We start from the raw sequence: 19,262 nt of genomic DNA, 5'->3' as shown, positions 1-19,262 counted from the left end.
ACTTTAATAAAATTAGACTAGTTCCAGAAGTTGAAATTGATTTTATTTCAAAAGATCTCAAAGTAAGGCAATTTAGTTCTTTAATAATGTACTTGCAATTGTAAGAGCTCTTTTGTGTAGAAAGTTCATATTATCTTGTAATGTACTTTTAGCTTCTTGTCCTTCATCTATCTTTTATTACTGAATTGAAGCAAAGTATTTTATATAAAAGTGAATATTTAATGATAAAATTTATGGAAGTGTCCTTTTCTTAGTACAAGCTTATGAGATTTTAGTATTTTGAAATAAAAGATGACATCTCACAAAATATCTTGTTTGATAAACTCTGTTGTGTTGAAATTAACACTAGACTTGATTTCAAAATATTTGATCTTGAGTCTAAATTCCATTTTTAACCAAAATGTTAAAAATGTGTTACCTCGGGCAACTCAAACTCTCTCTCATATTTCTTTTGCCATATGTGTAAGCTTAATGGAATAATGGATATGAAAATATTATGTCAATTATAAAGTATTTTTAGATGTAAAGTGTTATTTGTGATACTAGCTAAAGAGTAGAAACTTTGCTGACTTTCTCTTATGCCTTTAAACAGAAGTTTGCCATGGGTGACAAGGGAGGAGACAACCATTCAGAAGTGACTGACTTCATTCTTGTAGGTATCAGGGTCCGTCCAGAGCGCCACAGTCTCCTTTTCCTATTTTTCCTGATTGTTTGTTGGATGGTCCTTCTGGGGAACCTTAGCATGATTGGCATCATTGTGACTGATCCCCGGCTGAACACACCAATGTATTTCTTCCTAGGCAATCTCTCCATCATTGACCTCTCCTACTCCACTGTTATTGTACCCAAAGCCATGGTCAACATCCTGTCTCAGAAAAAGACCATATCCTTTGCAGGTTGTGTGGCTCAGCTGTTTCTTTATGCACTTTTCATGGTAACAGAGGCCTTTGTCTTAGCAGCCATGGCTTATGACCGCTTCATTGCCATCTGCAACCCACTTCTCTATACTGTCCGCATGTCAAGAAGTCTCTGTATCCAGCTGGTGGCTGGTTCTTATCTCTGTGGCTGGGTCAGTTCCATCCTTCAAATCAGTGTAACATTTTTAATGTCTTTCTGTGCCTCTCGAGTCATTGATCACTTCTACTGTGGTTCAAACTCAATTGAGAAGATCTCGTGTTCCAATGTCTTTATGAATAAGATGGTATCACTTAGTTTGACTATTCTTATTATTTTGCCCACGATAGTTGTTACTGTAGTCTCTTACATGTATATTGTGTCCACAGTTTTAAAGATCCACTCCAGTGAAGGAAGGAAGAAAGCCTTCTCCACTTGCAGCTCTCATCTGGGGGTTGTAAGTTTGCTTTACGGCACTGTCTCCTTTGTGTATCTCACACCACCAAGTAACCCAGAACTTCATAAAGTGGCTTCAGTATGTTACATTTTATTCACACCTATGCTAAACCCCTTTAATCTACTCTCTAAGAAATAAGGATATTAAAGATGCGATGAGAAAAGTCGTATGGAAGAAAAAGTTTTACTTTAAATATGCTTCCACTTTTACTTTTTCTTGCATCCTTTGATTTTGTTCTCCAAATCTTCTAGACTTATACATTTAAAGCTCAAGTTGTTTCTCAAACCAAAGCAAAACCAAAAACCTTAACAGTTTTATTCAACAGCATTAATAATATCCTATAAAAATTCTACAAATTCACTTTTCACTATTTACTTTTCACTTTCCCACAAGGCAACGTTAAATCTGAAAGTTTTGGACAGCCATGAAAATTTATTGCATTTCTATAAAGAGATATATTTTTCACTCTCCAGGCAATAATATATATGTAAATAGAGAAGAATAAAATATTGTTGTTTCTCTTCCAAGTATACCTACGTAAAATTTAGAAAATATCTAAGTATAAGGATTTATTTGGAAACTGTGTGACCCAACTGTTTTATATGCAAATAACTATAAATGCTAGTGTTGCGTTTTGTTTTTAACGTCATGCCAAAGATGTGAGGACATGCATATATGATGAAAGGAAAAAGGAAAGGTTACATAAACAGTGGCTTCTGTTGAAGTAAATAGGGGCCAAATAAAAATGAACATGGGAAGATTGCATTAATTTGGTTTAAATTATGACATTTGTTTGGTTTTCCTTGAATGGCGTGGTCATCCTACTTTTCTCCCATATGATAGGAACATTTTATGATATTTATGATGTTTTACAGCACATGTCCTCTATCTTTTGGGTAATACAAATTATCGGTAGTGACTATGCTATTAACGGAGGGCTTCCCAGGTGGTGCTAGTGGTAAAGAATCCACCTGCCAATGCAGGAGATGCAAGAGATGTGGGTTTGATCCCTGGGTCAGGAAGATCCCCTGGAGTAGGAAATGGCAACCCATTCCAGTACTCTTGCCTGGAAAATCTTATGGACAAAAGAGCCTGGGAGGTTACAGTCCATGGAGCCACAAAGAGTCAGACATGACTGAGTGACTGAACACACACACACACACACACACATGCAATTAATGAAAACACTCAGTTGAAATAAAGTCAGTTTGAAAATCACAGATAAAAATATCTTACGCCTTTATAATAAGCTCTACGGATAGTTGGGTTATATGTAAATGTACATACCTGTTTGTGTGCACACATGTGTGTATTTGTCTCTGTATGAATATCTTTGGGTTATTTGAATATGGGGTAATTTTAAAATGGGGGTAATTTTAAAATGTGATTAGTTCTAAATATCAGATGTCAGTTGAGAAGGGAAGGCGGGTTAAAGCAGCATCACATAAGTCTGATAGATATTAAACTTAGGAAGCCAAGTTCTAGAGAAAGTTGTGCCAGAGTTACCATTTTTACAGTTGATGTAAGTAATGCTTTAGCTAAGAAATTACAATGCCTAAGTCAGGACAATATTAAATTCTAGGCAAGAACTAATCCTAAGAAATAAAATATAATTAAATTTTGTCCGTACACTTGGCATTGAGAAAACCTAAAATATAGGTCTTAGATAAGGTCTTCTGGTTTTCTGCTTTTAAGATAGCAAAACCTCCTTGGATGAATGCACAAAGGCAAACATCTTCATGGGTTAATGTTGATTAGGGTAAGAGATTTGAGGAATGAATATTCTTATTGAATAGACAAAGTGAGAAGCTAAGTGACTTAATAAATCAAGGTTATATTTATCTTTCTCCCTAAACTGATGAATCTACCATTCTCTTGATGCTCAGATGCTGCCATTTTTCTTGATATTCAGAAAAATATCATTTAAGAGGGAAATGTGAATTCACATCAGCTTGGGAAACTGATCTTTGGCATTGATTATTATAAGTCTGGAAAATACCTTTTTTAGGTTTCAGTTTTACTTATTTCTATTGCATATCTGATACCCTTAGAATGTCACTCTTTGATGTATCTAACAAGTGTGAGTGATTAAAGACTATTTGGAAAAGGCAACAAAATACTGACTAACAATAAGGCCTAGATTAATTTGCTTTAGATTTTAGTCTGGTGGATTATATTTTTCATTTTGCAGCTATAACAGATTACAGTATTCCAAAGTATAACCTTCAAAGTGGCATTGCTTAAACCATGCCAGATGTTGGAAGAAACCTAGGAAAGATGAAAATCAAGGCAGAATGCTTTCAAAGGTGTTAAATTAAGCTCTCCCTTACTTTCTTCTAATTGTCATAAACATTATTCTTGGTAAAATTTTTTTCTGGTTTCACAGGCCTTATATGAAAAGTAGTGCCTAATTTATATTTCTCTCATTATGTGTGCCATCGAGATTCCATCAGAACCACCTGATGTCGTATCAACCTTTTGTTGGCCTTTATTGACAAACCGTTTCCTTTTTCAATGTTGCATGGATTATGAAACACCGTCACATTCCAAGGGAGTCTGAAAATTGTATTCTCCATCATGTACATCATAAGTCGTTACTTTGAGGGAATACAAAGTCTGTATTTACACGGAGAAGTCTCTCAATAGTGATATGATCTTGAGAGGCAGAAGGTTGCATTAGATGTCTCAAACACTCTCCTCCGCAACGCTCTGTCTCTTCTTCCCGGTTACAAGTTTTGGGACATGTGCATATATTGATTGTCCTATAATTCTATGTGTTACATTTTGTCTTTAAATTTTTTGGATTGCTAATGTTTACCTAATGCTTAGTGCATTGAACTTTGGTGAGGACATTTATAATAATGTTTTCTATTGCCAGACTGCTAAGATTATCTGACTCAGATAATTTCAAATGATAATTAAAATATTCATAAATATAAGTTAAAATTACTAAATTAAACATCTGTTGGACAAGCACCCAAAGTATGCTCCATTTGTTTTCCTTAGGATAGTTTTAACTCTTATTATGAGGTTTAAATTGTTGTAGTAATTGGAGTAGCTGAACTGATTAGATATTGCAAAAATGTTGAAATTTGAATTGATATTGGACTGTTACTCTTGTGAATTGAGTATATGTCACTTTATCCCATCCCATAATACCAGTATAAGTCATAAAATCAATAAAAATTTTTGAGTGTGTGAACGCTATTATATAATTGAAGACAAAGCTTCTTACTGTTAAGGGCTGGGCAGGGAGGGAGGGGAAGAAGAGGGAAAGGATGGGATAAGAAAGAAGCAAGGTATCCTGGAACTTAAAAAGGACTCCATTTCAATCATTTCTTTTTTCTTTTTAACTTGAAGTACAGATTTCATTTTCTTTTTTAAAAATATTCTTTTTCAAATTATTTTCCCATTTAGGTTGCTACGTAATACTGAACACGGTTCCCTGTACCAAACAAGTTGGTCCTTGTTGGTTATCTGTTTTAAATATAGAAAAGTGTTCATCCCAAACTCCCAATCTATCCCTCCCACTCTCTTTCCCCTATCCTTCCCCTCTTGTAACAATAAGTTCTTTCTCTAAGTCTGTGAGTTTGTTTCAGTTTTGTAAATAAGTTCATTTGCATTCTATTGTTTTTTTTTAATTTTATTTTATTTTTAAACTTTACAATATTGTATTAGTTTTGCCAAATATCGAAATGAATCCGCCACAGGTATACATTTCAGCATATAAGTGATAGCTCATGTGGCTTAATATCATCAAAACAAACAGCCCAATCAAAAAATGGGCAGAAGCATATGTACACCTATGGCTGATTCATGTTGCTCTTTAACATAAAACAACAAAATTCTATAAAGAAATTATCCTTCAATTAAAAATTAAATAAAAATTTAAACAATGGACAGAAAACCTATACAGACATTTCTCCAAACAAGGTATACTGAAGGTCAACATAATTTCTTAACTATTATAATACTGTAAAAAAAAAAAATACAACAACAAGATAACTGCCCCCCAAAAACTTTAATCAAAGACTAAATTTGGCTTAAAACGCAACATTCAGAAAACTATATCATGGCATCTGGACCCATCACTTCATGGCAAATTGTTGGGGAAACAATGGAAACAGTGACCTACTTTATTTTTTTGGGCTCCAAAAATCACTGCAGATGTTGACTGCAGCCATGAAATTAAAAGATTCTTGCTCCTTGGAAGAAAAGCTATGACCAACCTAGACAGCATATTAAAAAGCAGAGACATTACTTTGCCAACAAAGATCTGTCTGGTTAAAGCTATGGTTTTTCCAGTAGTCATGTATGGATGGAAGAGTTGTATCATAAAGAAGGCTGAGTGCCAAAGAATTGATGCTTTTGAACTGAGGTGTTGAAGAAGACTCTTGAGAGTCCCTTGGACAGCAAGGAGATCCAATCAGTCAATCTTAAAGGAAATCAGTCCTGAATATTCACTGGAAGAACTGATGCTGAAGCTGAAACTCCAATACTTTAGCCACTTGATGAGAAGAACTGACTTGCTGGAAAAGACCTTGATGCTGGGAACGATTGAAAGCTAAAGGAGAAGGAGACGACAGAGGATAAGATGGTTGGATGGCATCACCGACTCAATGGACATGAGTAAGCTCTGGGAGTTGGTGATGGACAGGGAAGCCTGGCGTGCTGCAGTCCATGGGATCTCAAAGAGTAGGACACAACTAAATGACTGAACTGAACTGAAATTTCATAGTTCTTACTTTTACTGAATATGACTTCTAGATTTTAGAAATAGTTTTTTTTTCCTTATCAGTGTGGAAACATTTATTCACATTGTTTGGCATTGTGATGACTGGTATTGGGTTTCTCAATTGCATGTCTTATACTTGGGTGTCTTTAGTGGCAACCTACATAAATGAACTTTGGATAATTTAAGCAAAAGATAAATAATTAGACACATACATTTTTTTTTTTTATTTTTTCTCCAGCTGCATATACACAATGAGAGGGCTGGAGAGGGTGAGTCCCTTGGCAGCATTCTAGGAAGTTAGAATGTGAAAAATAGGCAAGAGTCTTCAAGTAGGATTCAAACTTGTCAAATGTCACACTATTAGAAAGTTTTACTTCAAAAATTTCAAGTTCTTTGTTCCTCTGCTGGATAGTTCTGAGACAGGATCTAATAAATAGCTCTGTTGTTGTTGCTGTTATTGTTGTTAATCATTAAGTCTTGTTCCACTCTTTCATGATCCCATGGACTATAGTACTCCTGGCTCCTCAGTCCATGGAATTTTCCAGGCAAGAATAGTAGAGTGGGTTGCCATTTCCTTCTCCAAGGGATCTTCCTGACCCAGGGATGGAACCCATGTCTCCTGCATTAGCAGGTGGATCCTTTACCACTTAGACACCAGGGAAGCCCAAGAAATAGCTCTATAACTCCAATGTTTGGAGTGTTCTCCAAACATTTTCTTCAGTGTTCAGTCATTTGAAAATTAGTCATCAAAACATTTGGAAGGTTTTGGAAGGATTTCAGTTCACATCTTATTCAAGAGTGAATTCAGTGATTTCAGTTCACATCTTAGTCACATCTTCATTCCACTGACTCTCTGTGACTCAACTCAAGTCTAAGAGTTGGGAGATGGGCATTATCTGAATTGTGGTAGCTCAGGTCAACTTTTGATCTTATCCAATGCCTCTCTCTTTTTGTCTCTCTGTCTTTTGCTCTCTCTAAAGAGGGTCCACTTATTTTATTCCTAGATAACTTATGATTAGCTACCCCTAGGTGGATATTACTATACCACATTCATTTTTGAACTAATAAGTTGCTACTACTATGTTAACCAAATCTTTCTTTGCTCTCTCAGTCTGAAGCCATAATCTGAACACTCTCACTCCTCGATTCTCACTGATATTAGAAAGGCCACTTTCACCTTAATGTCTGCCACCAATATCCTTAGAGAGAAGTATCACAGCTGCTTTTAAAATTTCTGGCTGTTTGCTTTGTCATTGGTAAAGGAACACCTCGGGGCACCTAGCCAGTAGTGCCACTCTAGCACTACTGTCTCCTAAAGATATTAAATTTCCTTTTCTATACTTTTCCCAAAGTGTTTCTAGTGTATTAATTTCATTTAATATCTGGTATTAGTTAATAAATTACACTTGTCATCTCAACCAAACATTAGACTTCAACTTATTTACATTAGCTAGCACACTAATTGTCAAATATTGGTTGAGTAAGAATTCTGTCAAGTATCTCCCTCCCTCTCAAGTAAAGGAGCCCTAAAATTCATTCACCTCAAAGCACTTTTGCCAATATGTATCCAAAAAATAATCAAAAATTTTAGCCAGTCTTATACAAATTCTCTATCTGCCTTGGGACAGTATTCATGTTCTTGCACTAATAAGTGAGCTCATAGAATGAAAATGAGGAGTGGAAAGGGGAACTGTAGCTTCTTCCTTCAAGGAAACTTCTTCAGATAAAGGAGTAGCAGCATCTTAAATTGAGCAGGGAATAACTCTTAGGGAGGTAGGTCTGCTTCCTTCTGCAAAGGTGGTTGAGGTAGCTTCCAAAATGTCAGAATTTTCAAATGTTTTGAGTAATGTTACAAACCAGGACTCTTGTCTGGAAAACCCCATGGCAGAGGAGTATGTTAGGCTACAGCCCATGGAGTCACAAAGAGCCGGACTTGACTGAGCAACTTCACTTTCACAAACCAGGAATCTTCAGTTAATTTTATGAGAGAAATTGAAGGGATGAATAAACATGTTTTGTGTTCGGCAAGCCAAAAATTGATACTGTGGATTTAGCTTTCAGCAGTTTCATCTCTGCAGCTGTTAACTATAGGACATTATCTTGTTATGGTGACAAGTACCCTATAGAAACAGAATTTAAAGATCTGAGCTCAATTTTTGCTTTAATTTGTCAGAAGTACTAACAGCTTCTTGCAGTCTTTGAATTACCCAAGCCATAATTACAATTCAGACGGTCACACTATTGGTCCATCAGATTCTTGCTTTCATTGGGTATATGGTTGCTAAGTCATTACTGACTCTTTGCAACCCCATGGACTGCAGCATGCCAGGCTTCCCTGTCCATCACCAACTACTGGAGCTTACTAAAACTCATGTCCATCGAGTCAGTGGTGCCAAGCAACCATCTCACTCTCCGTCGTCCTTCTTCCACCTTCAATCTTTCCCAGCATCAGAGTCTTTTCCAATGAGTCAGTTCTTCTCATCAGGTGGCTAAAGTATTGGAGTTTCAGCTTCAGCATCAGTTCTTCCAAGGAATATTCAGAACTGATTTCCTTTAGGATTGACTGGTTGGATCTCCTTGCAGTCCAAGGGACTCTCAAGAGTCTTCTCCAACACCACAGTTCAAAGCATCAATTCTTCAGCACTCAGTCTTCTTTATGGTCCAACTCTCACATCCATACATGACTACTGGAAAAACCTTAGCTTTGACTAGACAGACCTTTGTTGACAAATAATGTCTCTGCTTTTTAATATGCTGTCTAGATTGGTCAGAGCTTTTTTCCAAGGAGCAAGCATCTTTTAATTTCATGGCTGCAGTCACCACCTGCAGTGATCTTGGAGCCCCCCAAAATGAAGTCTGCCACTGTTTCTATTGTTTCCCCATCTGTTTGCCATGAAGTGATGGGGCCAGATGCCGTGATCTTCATTTTCTGAATGTTGAGTTTTAAGCCAACTTTTTCACTCTCCTCTTTCACTTTCATCAAGAAGCTCTTTAGTTCTTGTTTGCTTTCTGCCATAAGGGTGGTGTCATCTGCATATGTGAGGAAATTGATATTTCTCCCAGCAATCGTGATTCAAGCTTATGCTTCATCCAGCCAGGCATTTCACATGATGTACTCTGCATATAAGTTAAATAATCAGGGTGACAATATGCATCCTTGACATACTACTTTCCAGATTTGGAATCAGTCTGCTGTTCCATATTCTGTTCTAACTGTTGTTTCTTTACCTGCCTACAGATTTTCAGGAGGCAAGTCAGGTGGTCTGGTATTCCCATCTCTTTAAGAATTTTCCAGTTTTTTGTATCCACACATTCAAAGACTTTGGCATAGTCAATAAAGCAGAAATAGATATTTTTCTGGAACTCTCTTGCTTTTTCCATGATCCAGCGGATGTTGGCAATTGATCCGTGGTTCCTTTGTCTTTTCTAAAACCAGCTTGAACATCTGGAATTTCACAGTTCATGTATTGTTGAAGCCTGGCTTGGAGAAGTTTGAGCATTACTTTGCTAGCATATGAGATCAGTGCAATTGTGTGGTACTTTGAACATTCTTTGGCATTGCCTTTCTTTGGGATTGAAATGAAAACTGACCATTTCCAGTCCTGTGGCCACTGTTTGAGTTTTCCAAATTGCTGGCATATTGAGTGCAACACTTTCACATCATCATCTTTTAGGATTTGAAACAGCTCAACTGGAATTCCATCACCTCCAGTAGCTTTGTTCATAGTGATGCTTCCTAATGCCCACTTGATTTTGCATTCCAGGATGTCTGGCTCTAGGTGAGTGATCACACCATCATGATTATCTGGATCATGAAGATCTTTTTTGTATAATTCTTTTATGTATTCTTGCTCCCTCTTCTTAATATCACATTAAAACCACATTATAAAAAGTTAATCAGCATGAAAAAGCAGAAAGCTGCCTCCCAGATGAAGGTACAGGATACAACCCCAGAAAAACAACTAAATGAAGTAGAGATAGGCAACCTTCCAGAAAAAGAATTCAGAATAATGATAATGAATATGATTCAGGTTCTCAGAAAAGGAATGGAGGCAAAGGTTGAGAAGACACAAAAAGTGTTTACCAAAGATCTACAAGAACTAAAGAAGAAGCAAACAGAAATGAATAATGCACTAGAAGGAATCCAGAGCAGAATAACTGAGGTGTAAACAGAGATAAATGACCTGAAGGACAGCTTGGTGGAAATCACTGCCTCAGAACAGAATATAGAATAAAGATTTAAAAGATATGAAGATAGCCTAAGAGACCTGAAACAACATTAAAAGCATGAACATTTGCAGTATAGGGGCCCCAGAAGGAGGAGAGAGAGAGAGAGAGAGAGAAGACCTAAGAAAATATTTGAAGAGGTAATAGCGGAAAACTTTCTAACATGGGAAGGGAAATAATCAAGTCTAGGAAACAGAGAAAATCCCAGGCAGGATAAACCAAAGGAAGAATACACCAGGACACATAGTAATCAAACTCAGAAAAACTAAAGACAAAGATAAAATATTAAAACAACAAGGGAAAAATGACAACATACAAGGGAACTCTCATCAGGCTGATATCTTTCTTTCTTTTTTTCAAAATTTATTTATTTTTATTGAAGGCTAATTACTGTACAATATTTTTTTCTTTTTCTTTTCTTTTTAAAATTTACAATATTGTGTTGGTTTTTCCATATATCAAAATGAATCTACACAGGTGTACATGTGTTCCCTATCCTGAACCCTCCTTCCTCCTCCCTCCCCATACCATCTCTCTGGGTCGTCCCAGTGAACCAGCCCCAAGCATCCAGTATCGTATTGTAGTGGGTTTTGCCATACATTGACATGAATCACAGGCTGATTTCTTACCAGAAACTCTACAAGCCAGATGGGAATGGCATGACAATTTAAAGTGATGAAATGAAAGAAACTTACAACCAGGAGTACTCTATGCAGCAAGACTCTTCTTCAGATTTGATGGAGAAATCAAAAGCATTCCAGATAAGCAAAAGCTAAAATAATTCAGCACCACCAAATCAGCTTTACAACAAATGCTAAAGGAACTTCTTTAAGCAGAAGACAAAAAAATGGAAAGCCCTATCCACAGAAAATAAACCACAGACAATTAAGAAAGTGGTAATAGGTAAATAGGATAATTACATTAAATGTAAATGGATTAAATGCACCTATCAAAAGATACAGACTGGCTGACCAGATGAAAACCTGTGCATGTATGCACTTCTGCTTACCACATCCTTCTGCTTGGCCCACCTAATTGTATGTAATTATTTTATACTGTTGGAGAAGGCAATGGCACCCCACTCCAGTACTCTTGCCTGGAAAATCCCATAGATGGAGGAGCCTGGTAGGCTGCAGTCCATGGGGTCCTAAGAGTCGGACACGACTGAGCGACTTCACTTTCACTTTTCACTTTCATGTATTGGAGAAGGAAATGGCAACCCACTCCAGTGTTCTTGCCTGGAGAGTCCCAGGGACAGGGGAGCCTAGTGGGCTGCCATCTATGGGCTCGCGCAGAGTCGGACACTACTGAAGTGACTTAGCATTAGCATTAACATTTTATACCGTTAGGCTGATTATGTTTCCTTCATGGCTTGCAATTAAAATTATCTTTTATTTTTTGTCTGGTTATTGATCGTGAAAACTGATCAACATCTTTTACTACTGTCCCGACCCAGGGATCGAACCCAGTCTCCTGCATTGTAGACAGAGGCTTTACCATCTGAGCCATCAGGGAAGCCTGTTTTTGTAACTATTACCCACTTAATACCACAGTATCATGACTGGTCAACAGAAAAATTATAAAATTCTATATCACCAAAACTACCATTGAATAGAAAAATCTGTAATTGCTTTTTAAAATCCAAATGCATATCAGACTTATCTTGAAATTTTTTAAAAAATACAACTGCCCAGGTATTGCTTATTGTTATTATTATTATTTTTGGCCAGAGCTCCAGCTATGTTTCTAATGAGCAACCATGTTAAAAACAACTGGGCTATGTGAGGATATTTTACTTTTATCAAGTTTGTTTCACTTTTTTTAAAAAATTTTTATTTAATTTTAAAACTTTACATAATTGTATTAGTTTTGCCAAATATCAAAATGAATCTACCACAGGTATACACGTGTTCCCCATCCTGAACCCTCCTCCCTCCTCCCTCCCCATACCATCCCTCTGGGTCGTCCCAGTGCACTAGCCCCAAGCATCCAGTATCATGCATCGAACCTGGACTGGCATCTCGTTTCATACATGATATTTTACATGTTTCAATGCCATTCTCCCAAATCTTCCCACCCTCTCCCTCTCCCACAGAGTCCATAAGACTGTTCTATACATCACTGTCTCTTTTGCTGTCTCATTCACAGGGTTATTGTTACCATCTTTCTAAATTCCATATATATGCGTTAGTATACTGTATTGGTGTTTCACTTTTTCTATTTCATATTCAGTGCTCCTCTTTCAATTAGGTTATGTTTTCCTATTTCTCCATCTCCTTTTTTATTGATGTTCTTTCTCAAGCCTTTATCAAGTGTAGCAGAAAAGTTTTTGTATACAGATATATAAATAATGTGTACAACATATATATTTTAGAAAATGTATGGATTTTTGCCTAACTAAAATTTTATAACATTTTGATTCCATTTGTTTAAATTAGTAAGTAGAATCCTAGATTTCTAATTTAAAAAAATAGATATGAAACAAGCAGGAAAGGTTTATTGTATAGCTAGGGAACTATAGTCAATACATTGCAATAACCTATAATGGAGAAAAATATCATATTTGTATATGTATAACTGAACCACACATACAAAAAAGAATTTTACTTTTTAAAATGTAGTAATGCTTATCTTTTTGCCAGTTTTTTCTAAATGGCCTACAGACTTTTAATAACACATGAGATACAAGATTCTAATTATATTTATGTAAGATATGATTCAGAGAAGGCAATGACTACCCACTCCAGTACTCTTGCCTGGAAAATCCCATGGACGGAGGAGCCTGGTAGGCTGCAGTCCATGGGATCGGGAAGAGTCGGACCTACTGAGCTACTTCAGTTACACTTTTCACTTTCATGTATTGGAGAAGAAAATGGCAACCCACTTCAGTGTTCTTGCCTGGAGAATCCAGGGGCGGTGGAGTCTGGTGGGCTGCCATCTATGGGTCACACAGAGTTAAACATGACTGAAGCGACTTAGCAGCAGCATCAGGATATGATTAATATAAATTAATTCCACAAATATATATTATATTAAATTATTAATGACATCCTTCAGAATGCTCCTATTCTTGTTTTTTTCTACAGTTGATAAAATATTCTTAGAGAAATATTAATAGGTCTCATTATGATTATATATTTTTGTTCTTTTTTCTTATGTTTCTCCTGTTTTTGCTTTATGAATCTTTGTTTTTTTGTTGTCAAGGGGTCTAATGGTTTATGATGTCTATCTTTGTGAATTGCACCTTTTATCATTAAAAACATTCATCTTTGTTTCATTTAAAATAAGTAAAGTTAATAAAAATTATAAGTAAAATACTCAGAACATAATAATTCATTAGGAGACAATACAGCAAAGAAGGTGTGTCTCATCATTTTAAAACTGAATGATATGTGTGGTGATGGTACAAACATATAAAAAGTAAAGGAGCTCTTAGCAAGCCAGGAATAAAGAATTTCCTTAACTTGAAAAGTAACAGCTACCAAAAATCTAGAGCTAAGATCATATTTAAGGTGAGAAGCAGAAGCTTTCCTGATAAAATTAGGAACAAAGCAAGGAAGTCCCCATTGCAAAACCTTTTCAACCTTCAACTACAGTTGAAGTCTTAGCTAAGGCAATAGACAAGAAAAGAAAGTGTTATGGGCTGAATTATGTTTTTCAGAATTAATATGTTGAAGACCTAACCCTGGCATTATAGTGTATGACTATAGAGCTTATCCTTGAACAACATTAGTTTTAAATGTGCAGATTCACTTGCACACAAATTGGTTTTAATAAATGTATTAGAAGTTGTTTTTCAATATTTGCAACAATTTGAAAAAACTTACAGATGAACTATGTAGCCTAGAAATATTGAAAATAATTAAGAAAAATTAGGTATGTCATGATTGCATAAAATATATATAGATACTACTCTAGACCATACCTGGCACTATTTTCAGTTGAGAGAAATTTTAAAAATGTAACATTGCAGTGTTAAATAATAATTACAGGAAATTGATTGTAGTACATATCGTACTACTATAATATATTTGTAGTTACCTCCTGTTGCTATTGTGGTGAGCTCAAGTGATGTGAGTATCCACTTAAAACACTACAGGACACTAATAATCTCTATGTGAGCTATTAATCTTTCCAATAAACTGTGCACCACAATAAAAAGTGATCTCTCCCAGTTCTTGTAAAATTTTCATTATGTTTAGTGCAATACCTTAAATAACAACATCTCAGGACTCCTATGAAGTGCCACTAATGGTGCAGGAAGTGCTCCTAAGAAGCAGAGAATAGTCATGACCTTACATGAAAAAGCTGAATTGCTAGGTATCTACTGAAGGTTGAGGTCTACAGCTATGGTTGCCTTCCATTTTAAGATGAATGAATCCAGTGTAAGGACTTTTTTTTTTTAAAGAATTTGTGAAGCTGTAGCTTGCTGTGGCTACAGCAGTAGGTATGAAAATTTTGTGAATAGTTTATGTCATATTAAAAATGCATATTTTACTGAGTGCAGGATTGCCAGGAGAAAGACATAACTATATATTCTAATATGATTTGAGAAAAAGTAAAGTTATATGCCAATGTAAAACAAAAGCAAGGTGAAGGACTAAAACTGGAGAATTTGATGAAAGCAAAGGATGGTTTGATAATTTTAGAAAGAGGTTTGGCTTAAGAAGTGTCAAGAAAATTGGGGAAGCAGCTTCTACTGATCAAGAGGTAGCAGATGAGCTCCCAAATGCCAGTAAGAAAATCATTGAGGAGAGAGGATATCTGGCTGAACCAGTTTTTTTTTTTTTTTTAAATTTTATTTTATTTTTAAAAACCAGTTTTTAATGCCAAAAAAAAAAAGTGCCCTATTCATTGAAGAAACTGTCACAGAGGATACTTATTAGAAGGGGAAGGAAGTGAGCCCCAGGATTCAAGGCAGAAATGGATAGGCTTACCCTACTGTTTTGTGCAAATGTGTTTAGGTTTATGATCAAGAATGTCCTTATCTGTAAAACTATTAATCCCCAAATTTTAAAGGGAAAAGATAAATTGCAGCTGCCAGTCTCTTTTTGTAAAGCAAGAAAGACTAGACAAGTAACCTCTTTCTCCTGACTTGGTTCCACTGATGCTTTTGGAAGCACCTTGCAGGAGAGGTCTGTCTTAAATTTTTTTTTTTAAATACTGTACCATGTCCCTGGCCACCCAGAACCCCATGAGTTAAACACCAAAGGTGTCTACTTGTCCCCTGAACACAACATCTCTAATTCAGCCCCTAGATCAGGGGGTGTAAGGATCTTTAAAGCTCATTACACATGATAATTTAGGGAAAGATTTTCAGTGGTATGGAAGAGAAACCTGGTAGAGAGATCATGAGAGTCTGAAAGGATTATACCATTGAAGATGCCATCATTGTTATAGAAAATCTGTGAAAGCCACCAATCCTGAAACAGTAAAGTCCTGCTGAAGAACTGGTTCAAGATGCTGTGCATGACTTCACATGGTTTACAACAGAGCCAATCAAGAAAATCATGAAGATATTGAAGATATGACAAAAAAGGTGGTGAAGTGGGTAAAGTGTTTCAAGATACGGATGTTGGAAAAATTCAAGAACTGATAAATACCACAACAAAAGAATTAACAGAAGAGTTGATGGAGATGAGTGGCTCTCAATCAGTGCCAGATGACTAGGAAGGAGATACAGAAGAAGCAGTGCCAGAGACAAGTGACATTAGGCAATTTGGCAGAAGGACTCCAATTATTAAAGACTGCTTTTGATTTCTTTCATGACATGAACCCTTCTACTATTGGGTTGACCAAAAATTTCATTTGGGTTTTTCTGTACTCTGTTATGAACACCTTTATAAACTTTTTGGGGAATGTAATACATTATGAATTACAATATGGTACAGTGTTGATGGGCTTCCAAGGTGTCTCAGTGGTAAAGAATTTGCCTGCCAATGCAGGAGATGCAAGAGACGCTGGTTCAGTCCCTCAGTTGGGAAGATTCCCTATAGTAGGAAATGGCAACTCACTCCAGTATTCTTTCTTGGAGAATCCCATGGATGGCGAAACTTGGCGGGTGACAGTCCAGGGGTTGCAAATAATTGGACATGACATGCATTGTCTGTGTACGTCACTGTACAATAATTAGAGAAACTACATGAGAACATCATAGGTAGGTGAGTTTTTAAAAGAATAACAATGTTTCTAATGCTGTATTGTGCATATGACTATAATACTCTATGTAATAAAAGTTTATAATGATTCATTCATTAATTGTGTAGGTTGCACTACCATGAAGCAACTAAATTGAGTACACAGTCTCATAAATCAATCATATTGCTACTTCTTCATTATCAATACAAGAATCCTTATATCAGTAAATAAATATGAATTTCTTTTTCTCATCATCATTTCATTTTTTATATCTTTTTATATTTTCATTTTTGATGTCTAGTGTTAGCAATATGTATAATATATACAATATTTTGTATTATGTAAGGTGTACTAATACAGACACTGACAGATGATTTGACAGATAATCTTGCTCTTTGGAAGAAAACCTATGACAAACGTAGACAGTGTATTAAAAACCAGAGACATCATTCACTGACAAAAGGCCATATAGTCAAAGCTATGGTTTTTCCAGTAGTCATGTATGGATGTGAGAGTTGGACCATAAAGAAGACTGAGTGCTGAAGAATTGATGCTTTTGAATTGTGGTGTTGGTGAAGACTCTTGAGAGTCCCTTGGACTACAAGGAGATCAAACCAACCAATCCTAAAGGAAATCAACTCTGAGTATTCATTGGAAGGACTGATACTGAAGCTGAGGCTCCAATACTTTGGACACCTACTGTGAAGAGCTGACTTATGGAAAAGACCTTGATGCTGGGAAAGATTGAAGACAGGAGGAGAAGTGGGTGACAGAGGATGATATGGTTGGATGACATCATCAACTCAATGGACATGAGTTTAAGCAAAATCCAAGAGATAGTGAATGACAGGGAAGCCTGGCGTGCTGCAGTCCATGGGGTCACAAAGAGTTGGACAAGACTGAGTGACTGAACAACAACATTTGTTGACTGTAAGATTCACTACTCAGGAATTGCCTCCAGTAATTCTTGTTGTATCATTTTCTAAAAATTCTGGGACATATATTATTCTACATTCTAATCTAATTAAATTTGTCCTTTTGGTGGACAATATCCACATATATGCATGATGCCTATAACTCAACAATAAAAAAACCAAACAACCCGAATAAAAAATGGGCAAAGAGACATACAGAACTTGTGGACACAGGATGAAGGAGAGGAAGACAAACTGAGAGAGTAGAGTTGACATATATACTCTATCATGTGTAAAATAAGTAGCTTGTGAAAAGTGGCTATTTAGCACAGGGAACCCAGGTCCATGCTGAGAGGGCTGGGATGGCGGGGCTGGGAGAGAGGTCTTAGAAGGAGGGGATATATGTGTACTTATAGCTGGTTCATGTTGTACAGTAGAAACCAAGAGAACATTGTAAAGCACTATTCTCCAATTCAAAATCATTCTTTAAAAAATGTAAGCTCTTTAAAGGCTTACTTTTTCTCTGCTTCCATCACTGGTTTTTCTTTTATATTTACAACAGTGTGTGTTTCAACAATAAGTGAGTGAAATAAAAAAAGTGGTCAAAGGACTTGAATATACATTTTCCCAAAGGAGACAGACATACGGCCAACAGGCTCATGAAAGATGTTCAACATCACAAATTAATGCAAATCAAAGTCACAATGAGATACCACCTCCTGCCTGTTAGAATGGCTATTATCAAAAAGGCAAGAAATGACAAGTATTGGTGAGGATGTGGAGAAAAAGAAACAGAGTTTTGGTGAGAATAGAAATTGGCTTAGCCACTGTAAAAACTTATGGATATTTCTCAAAATATTAAGAACAGAGCCAGCATATGATTCAGTCATTCCACTTCTCGGTATTTACCAAAGAATATGAAAGTACTAATTGAAAAGATATATGCACCCTTATGTTCATCACAGTACTATTTACAATAACCAAGATACAAAAACAACTTAAAGGCCCACTGACAGATGGATAAAGAAGATGCGGTGTATATATAGAATAGAATTATATTCAACCATAAAAAAGATGAAACCTTGCCAATTGTGATAACACAGATGGACTTCATGGATATTATAAGTTAGATAGAGAAAGACAAATACCGTATGACTTCACTCATACATGGAATACAAAAAACAAATAAGCAAAAATCAAAATAAGTAAGCAAAGCAAACTAATCAAAAACAAACATGTAGATACAGAGAAGAGAATAGTGATTATCAGAGAGAAAGAGGTGGGGGAGTGGAGGGAGAAATGGGTTAAGGAGATCAACTATATGGTGATGGAAACTAAATTTTCAGTGGTGAGTATTGTGTAGTGTATACAGAAGTAGAAATGTAATGTATTCATGAAACTTGCATAATATAAACCAGTGTTACTTCAGTAAATAATAAATTAAAAATAATATGTCTTGAAACGCAACAGATATAAAAAAAATTTTTTTTGGTCTCCTTTACAAGGATCGTCTTTAAGGCCAATTTTTTATGCTTGTTCAAACCCAGAGAAGGCATTTCTTAGCTGTCTCCTTCTCTACTTCTCTCTGGTAAACTTCTAGTTGGTCGACAGCTAGCTTTTTGCTCTTATTGAGCCAACCATCTCTACTTCATTGCTTACCACCAAATTATTTTTAAGTTTCAGAATTCAGTTATACTTGAACTTTTCCACACTTTGTTCTAATACAGTTCACTTGGAGCTCTCTGTTATGGTACCTTTTTCATTCTAATAGAAACCTGTGGTTCAGTTCTCTGAGTGACACCTCTGATTTAGGAGCAGGTTTCTGGGTACGCACAGTAGCTGATGATATTATCACTCTTGGCACAGAAACTTCATCCTTTGAACTGAGGCTACTTAA

The 19,262-nt window shown here is 36.1% G+C and overlaps 1 protein-coding gene across 1 annotated transcript; it reads left to right on the top strand.

Moving 5' to 3' along the window:
• The first annotated feature begins 601 nt into the window (after window positions 1-601).
• Window positions 602-1,489, top strand: LOC133248923 (olfactory receptor 9K2-like). The gene has a single exon (XM_061419191.1). It carries the CDS (start codon window positions 602-604, stop codon window positions 1,487-1,489), a length of 888 nt encoding a protein of 295 aa, XP_061275175.1.
• The last annotated feature ends 17,773 nt before the right edge of the window (window positions 1,490-19,262 follow it).

This window comes from Bos javanicus, chromosome 5 (assembly GCF_032452875.1).
Source record: "Bos javanicus breed banteng chromosome 5, ARS-OSU_banteng_1.0, whole genome shotgun sequence".
Classification (NCBI taxonomy): Eukaryota; Metazoa; Chordata; class Mammalia; order Artiodactyla; family Bovidae; genus Bos; species Bos javanicus.
Note: the sequence above shows the minus strand (reverse complement) of the source record. Positions and strands in the feature narration are given on the sequence as shown.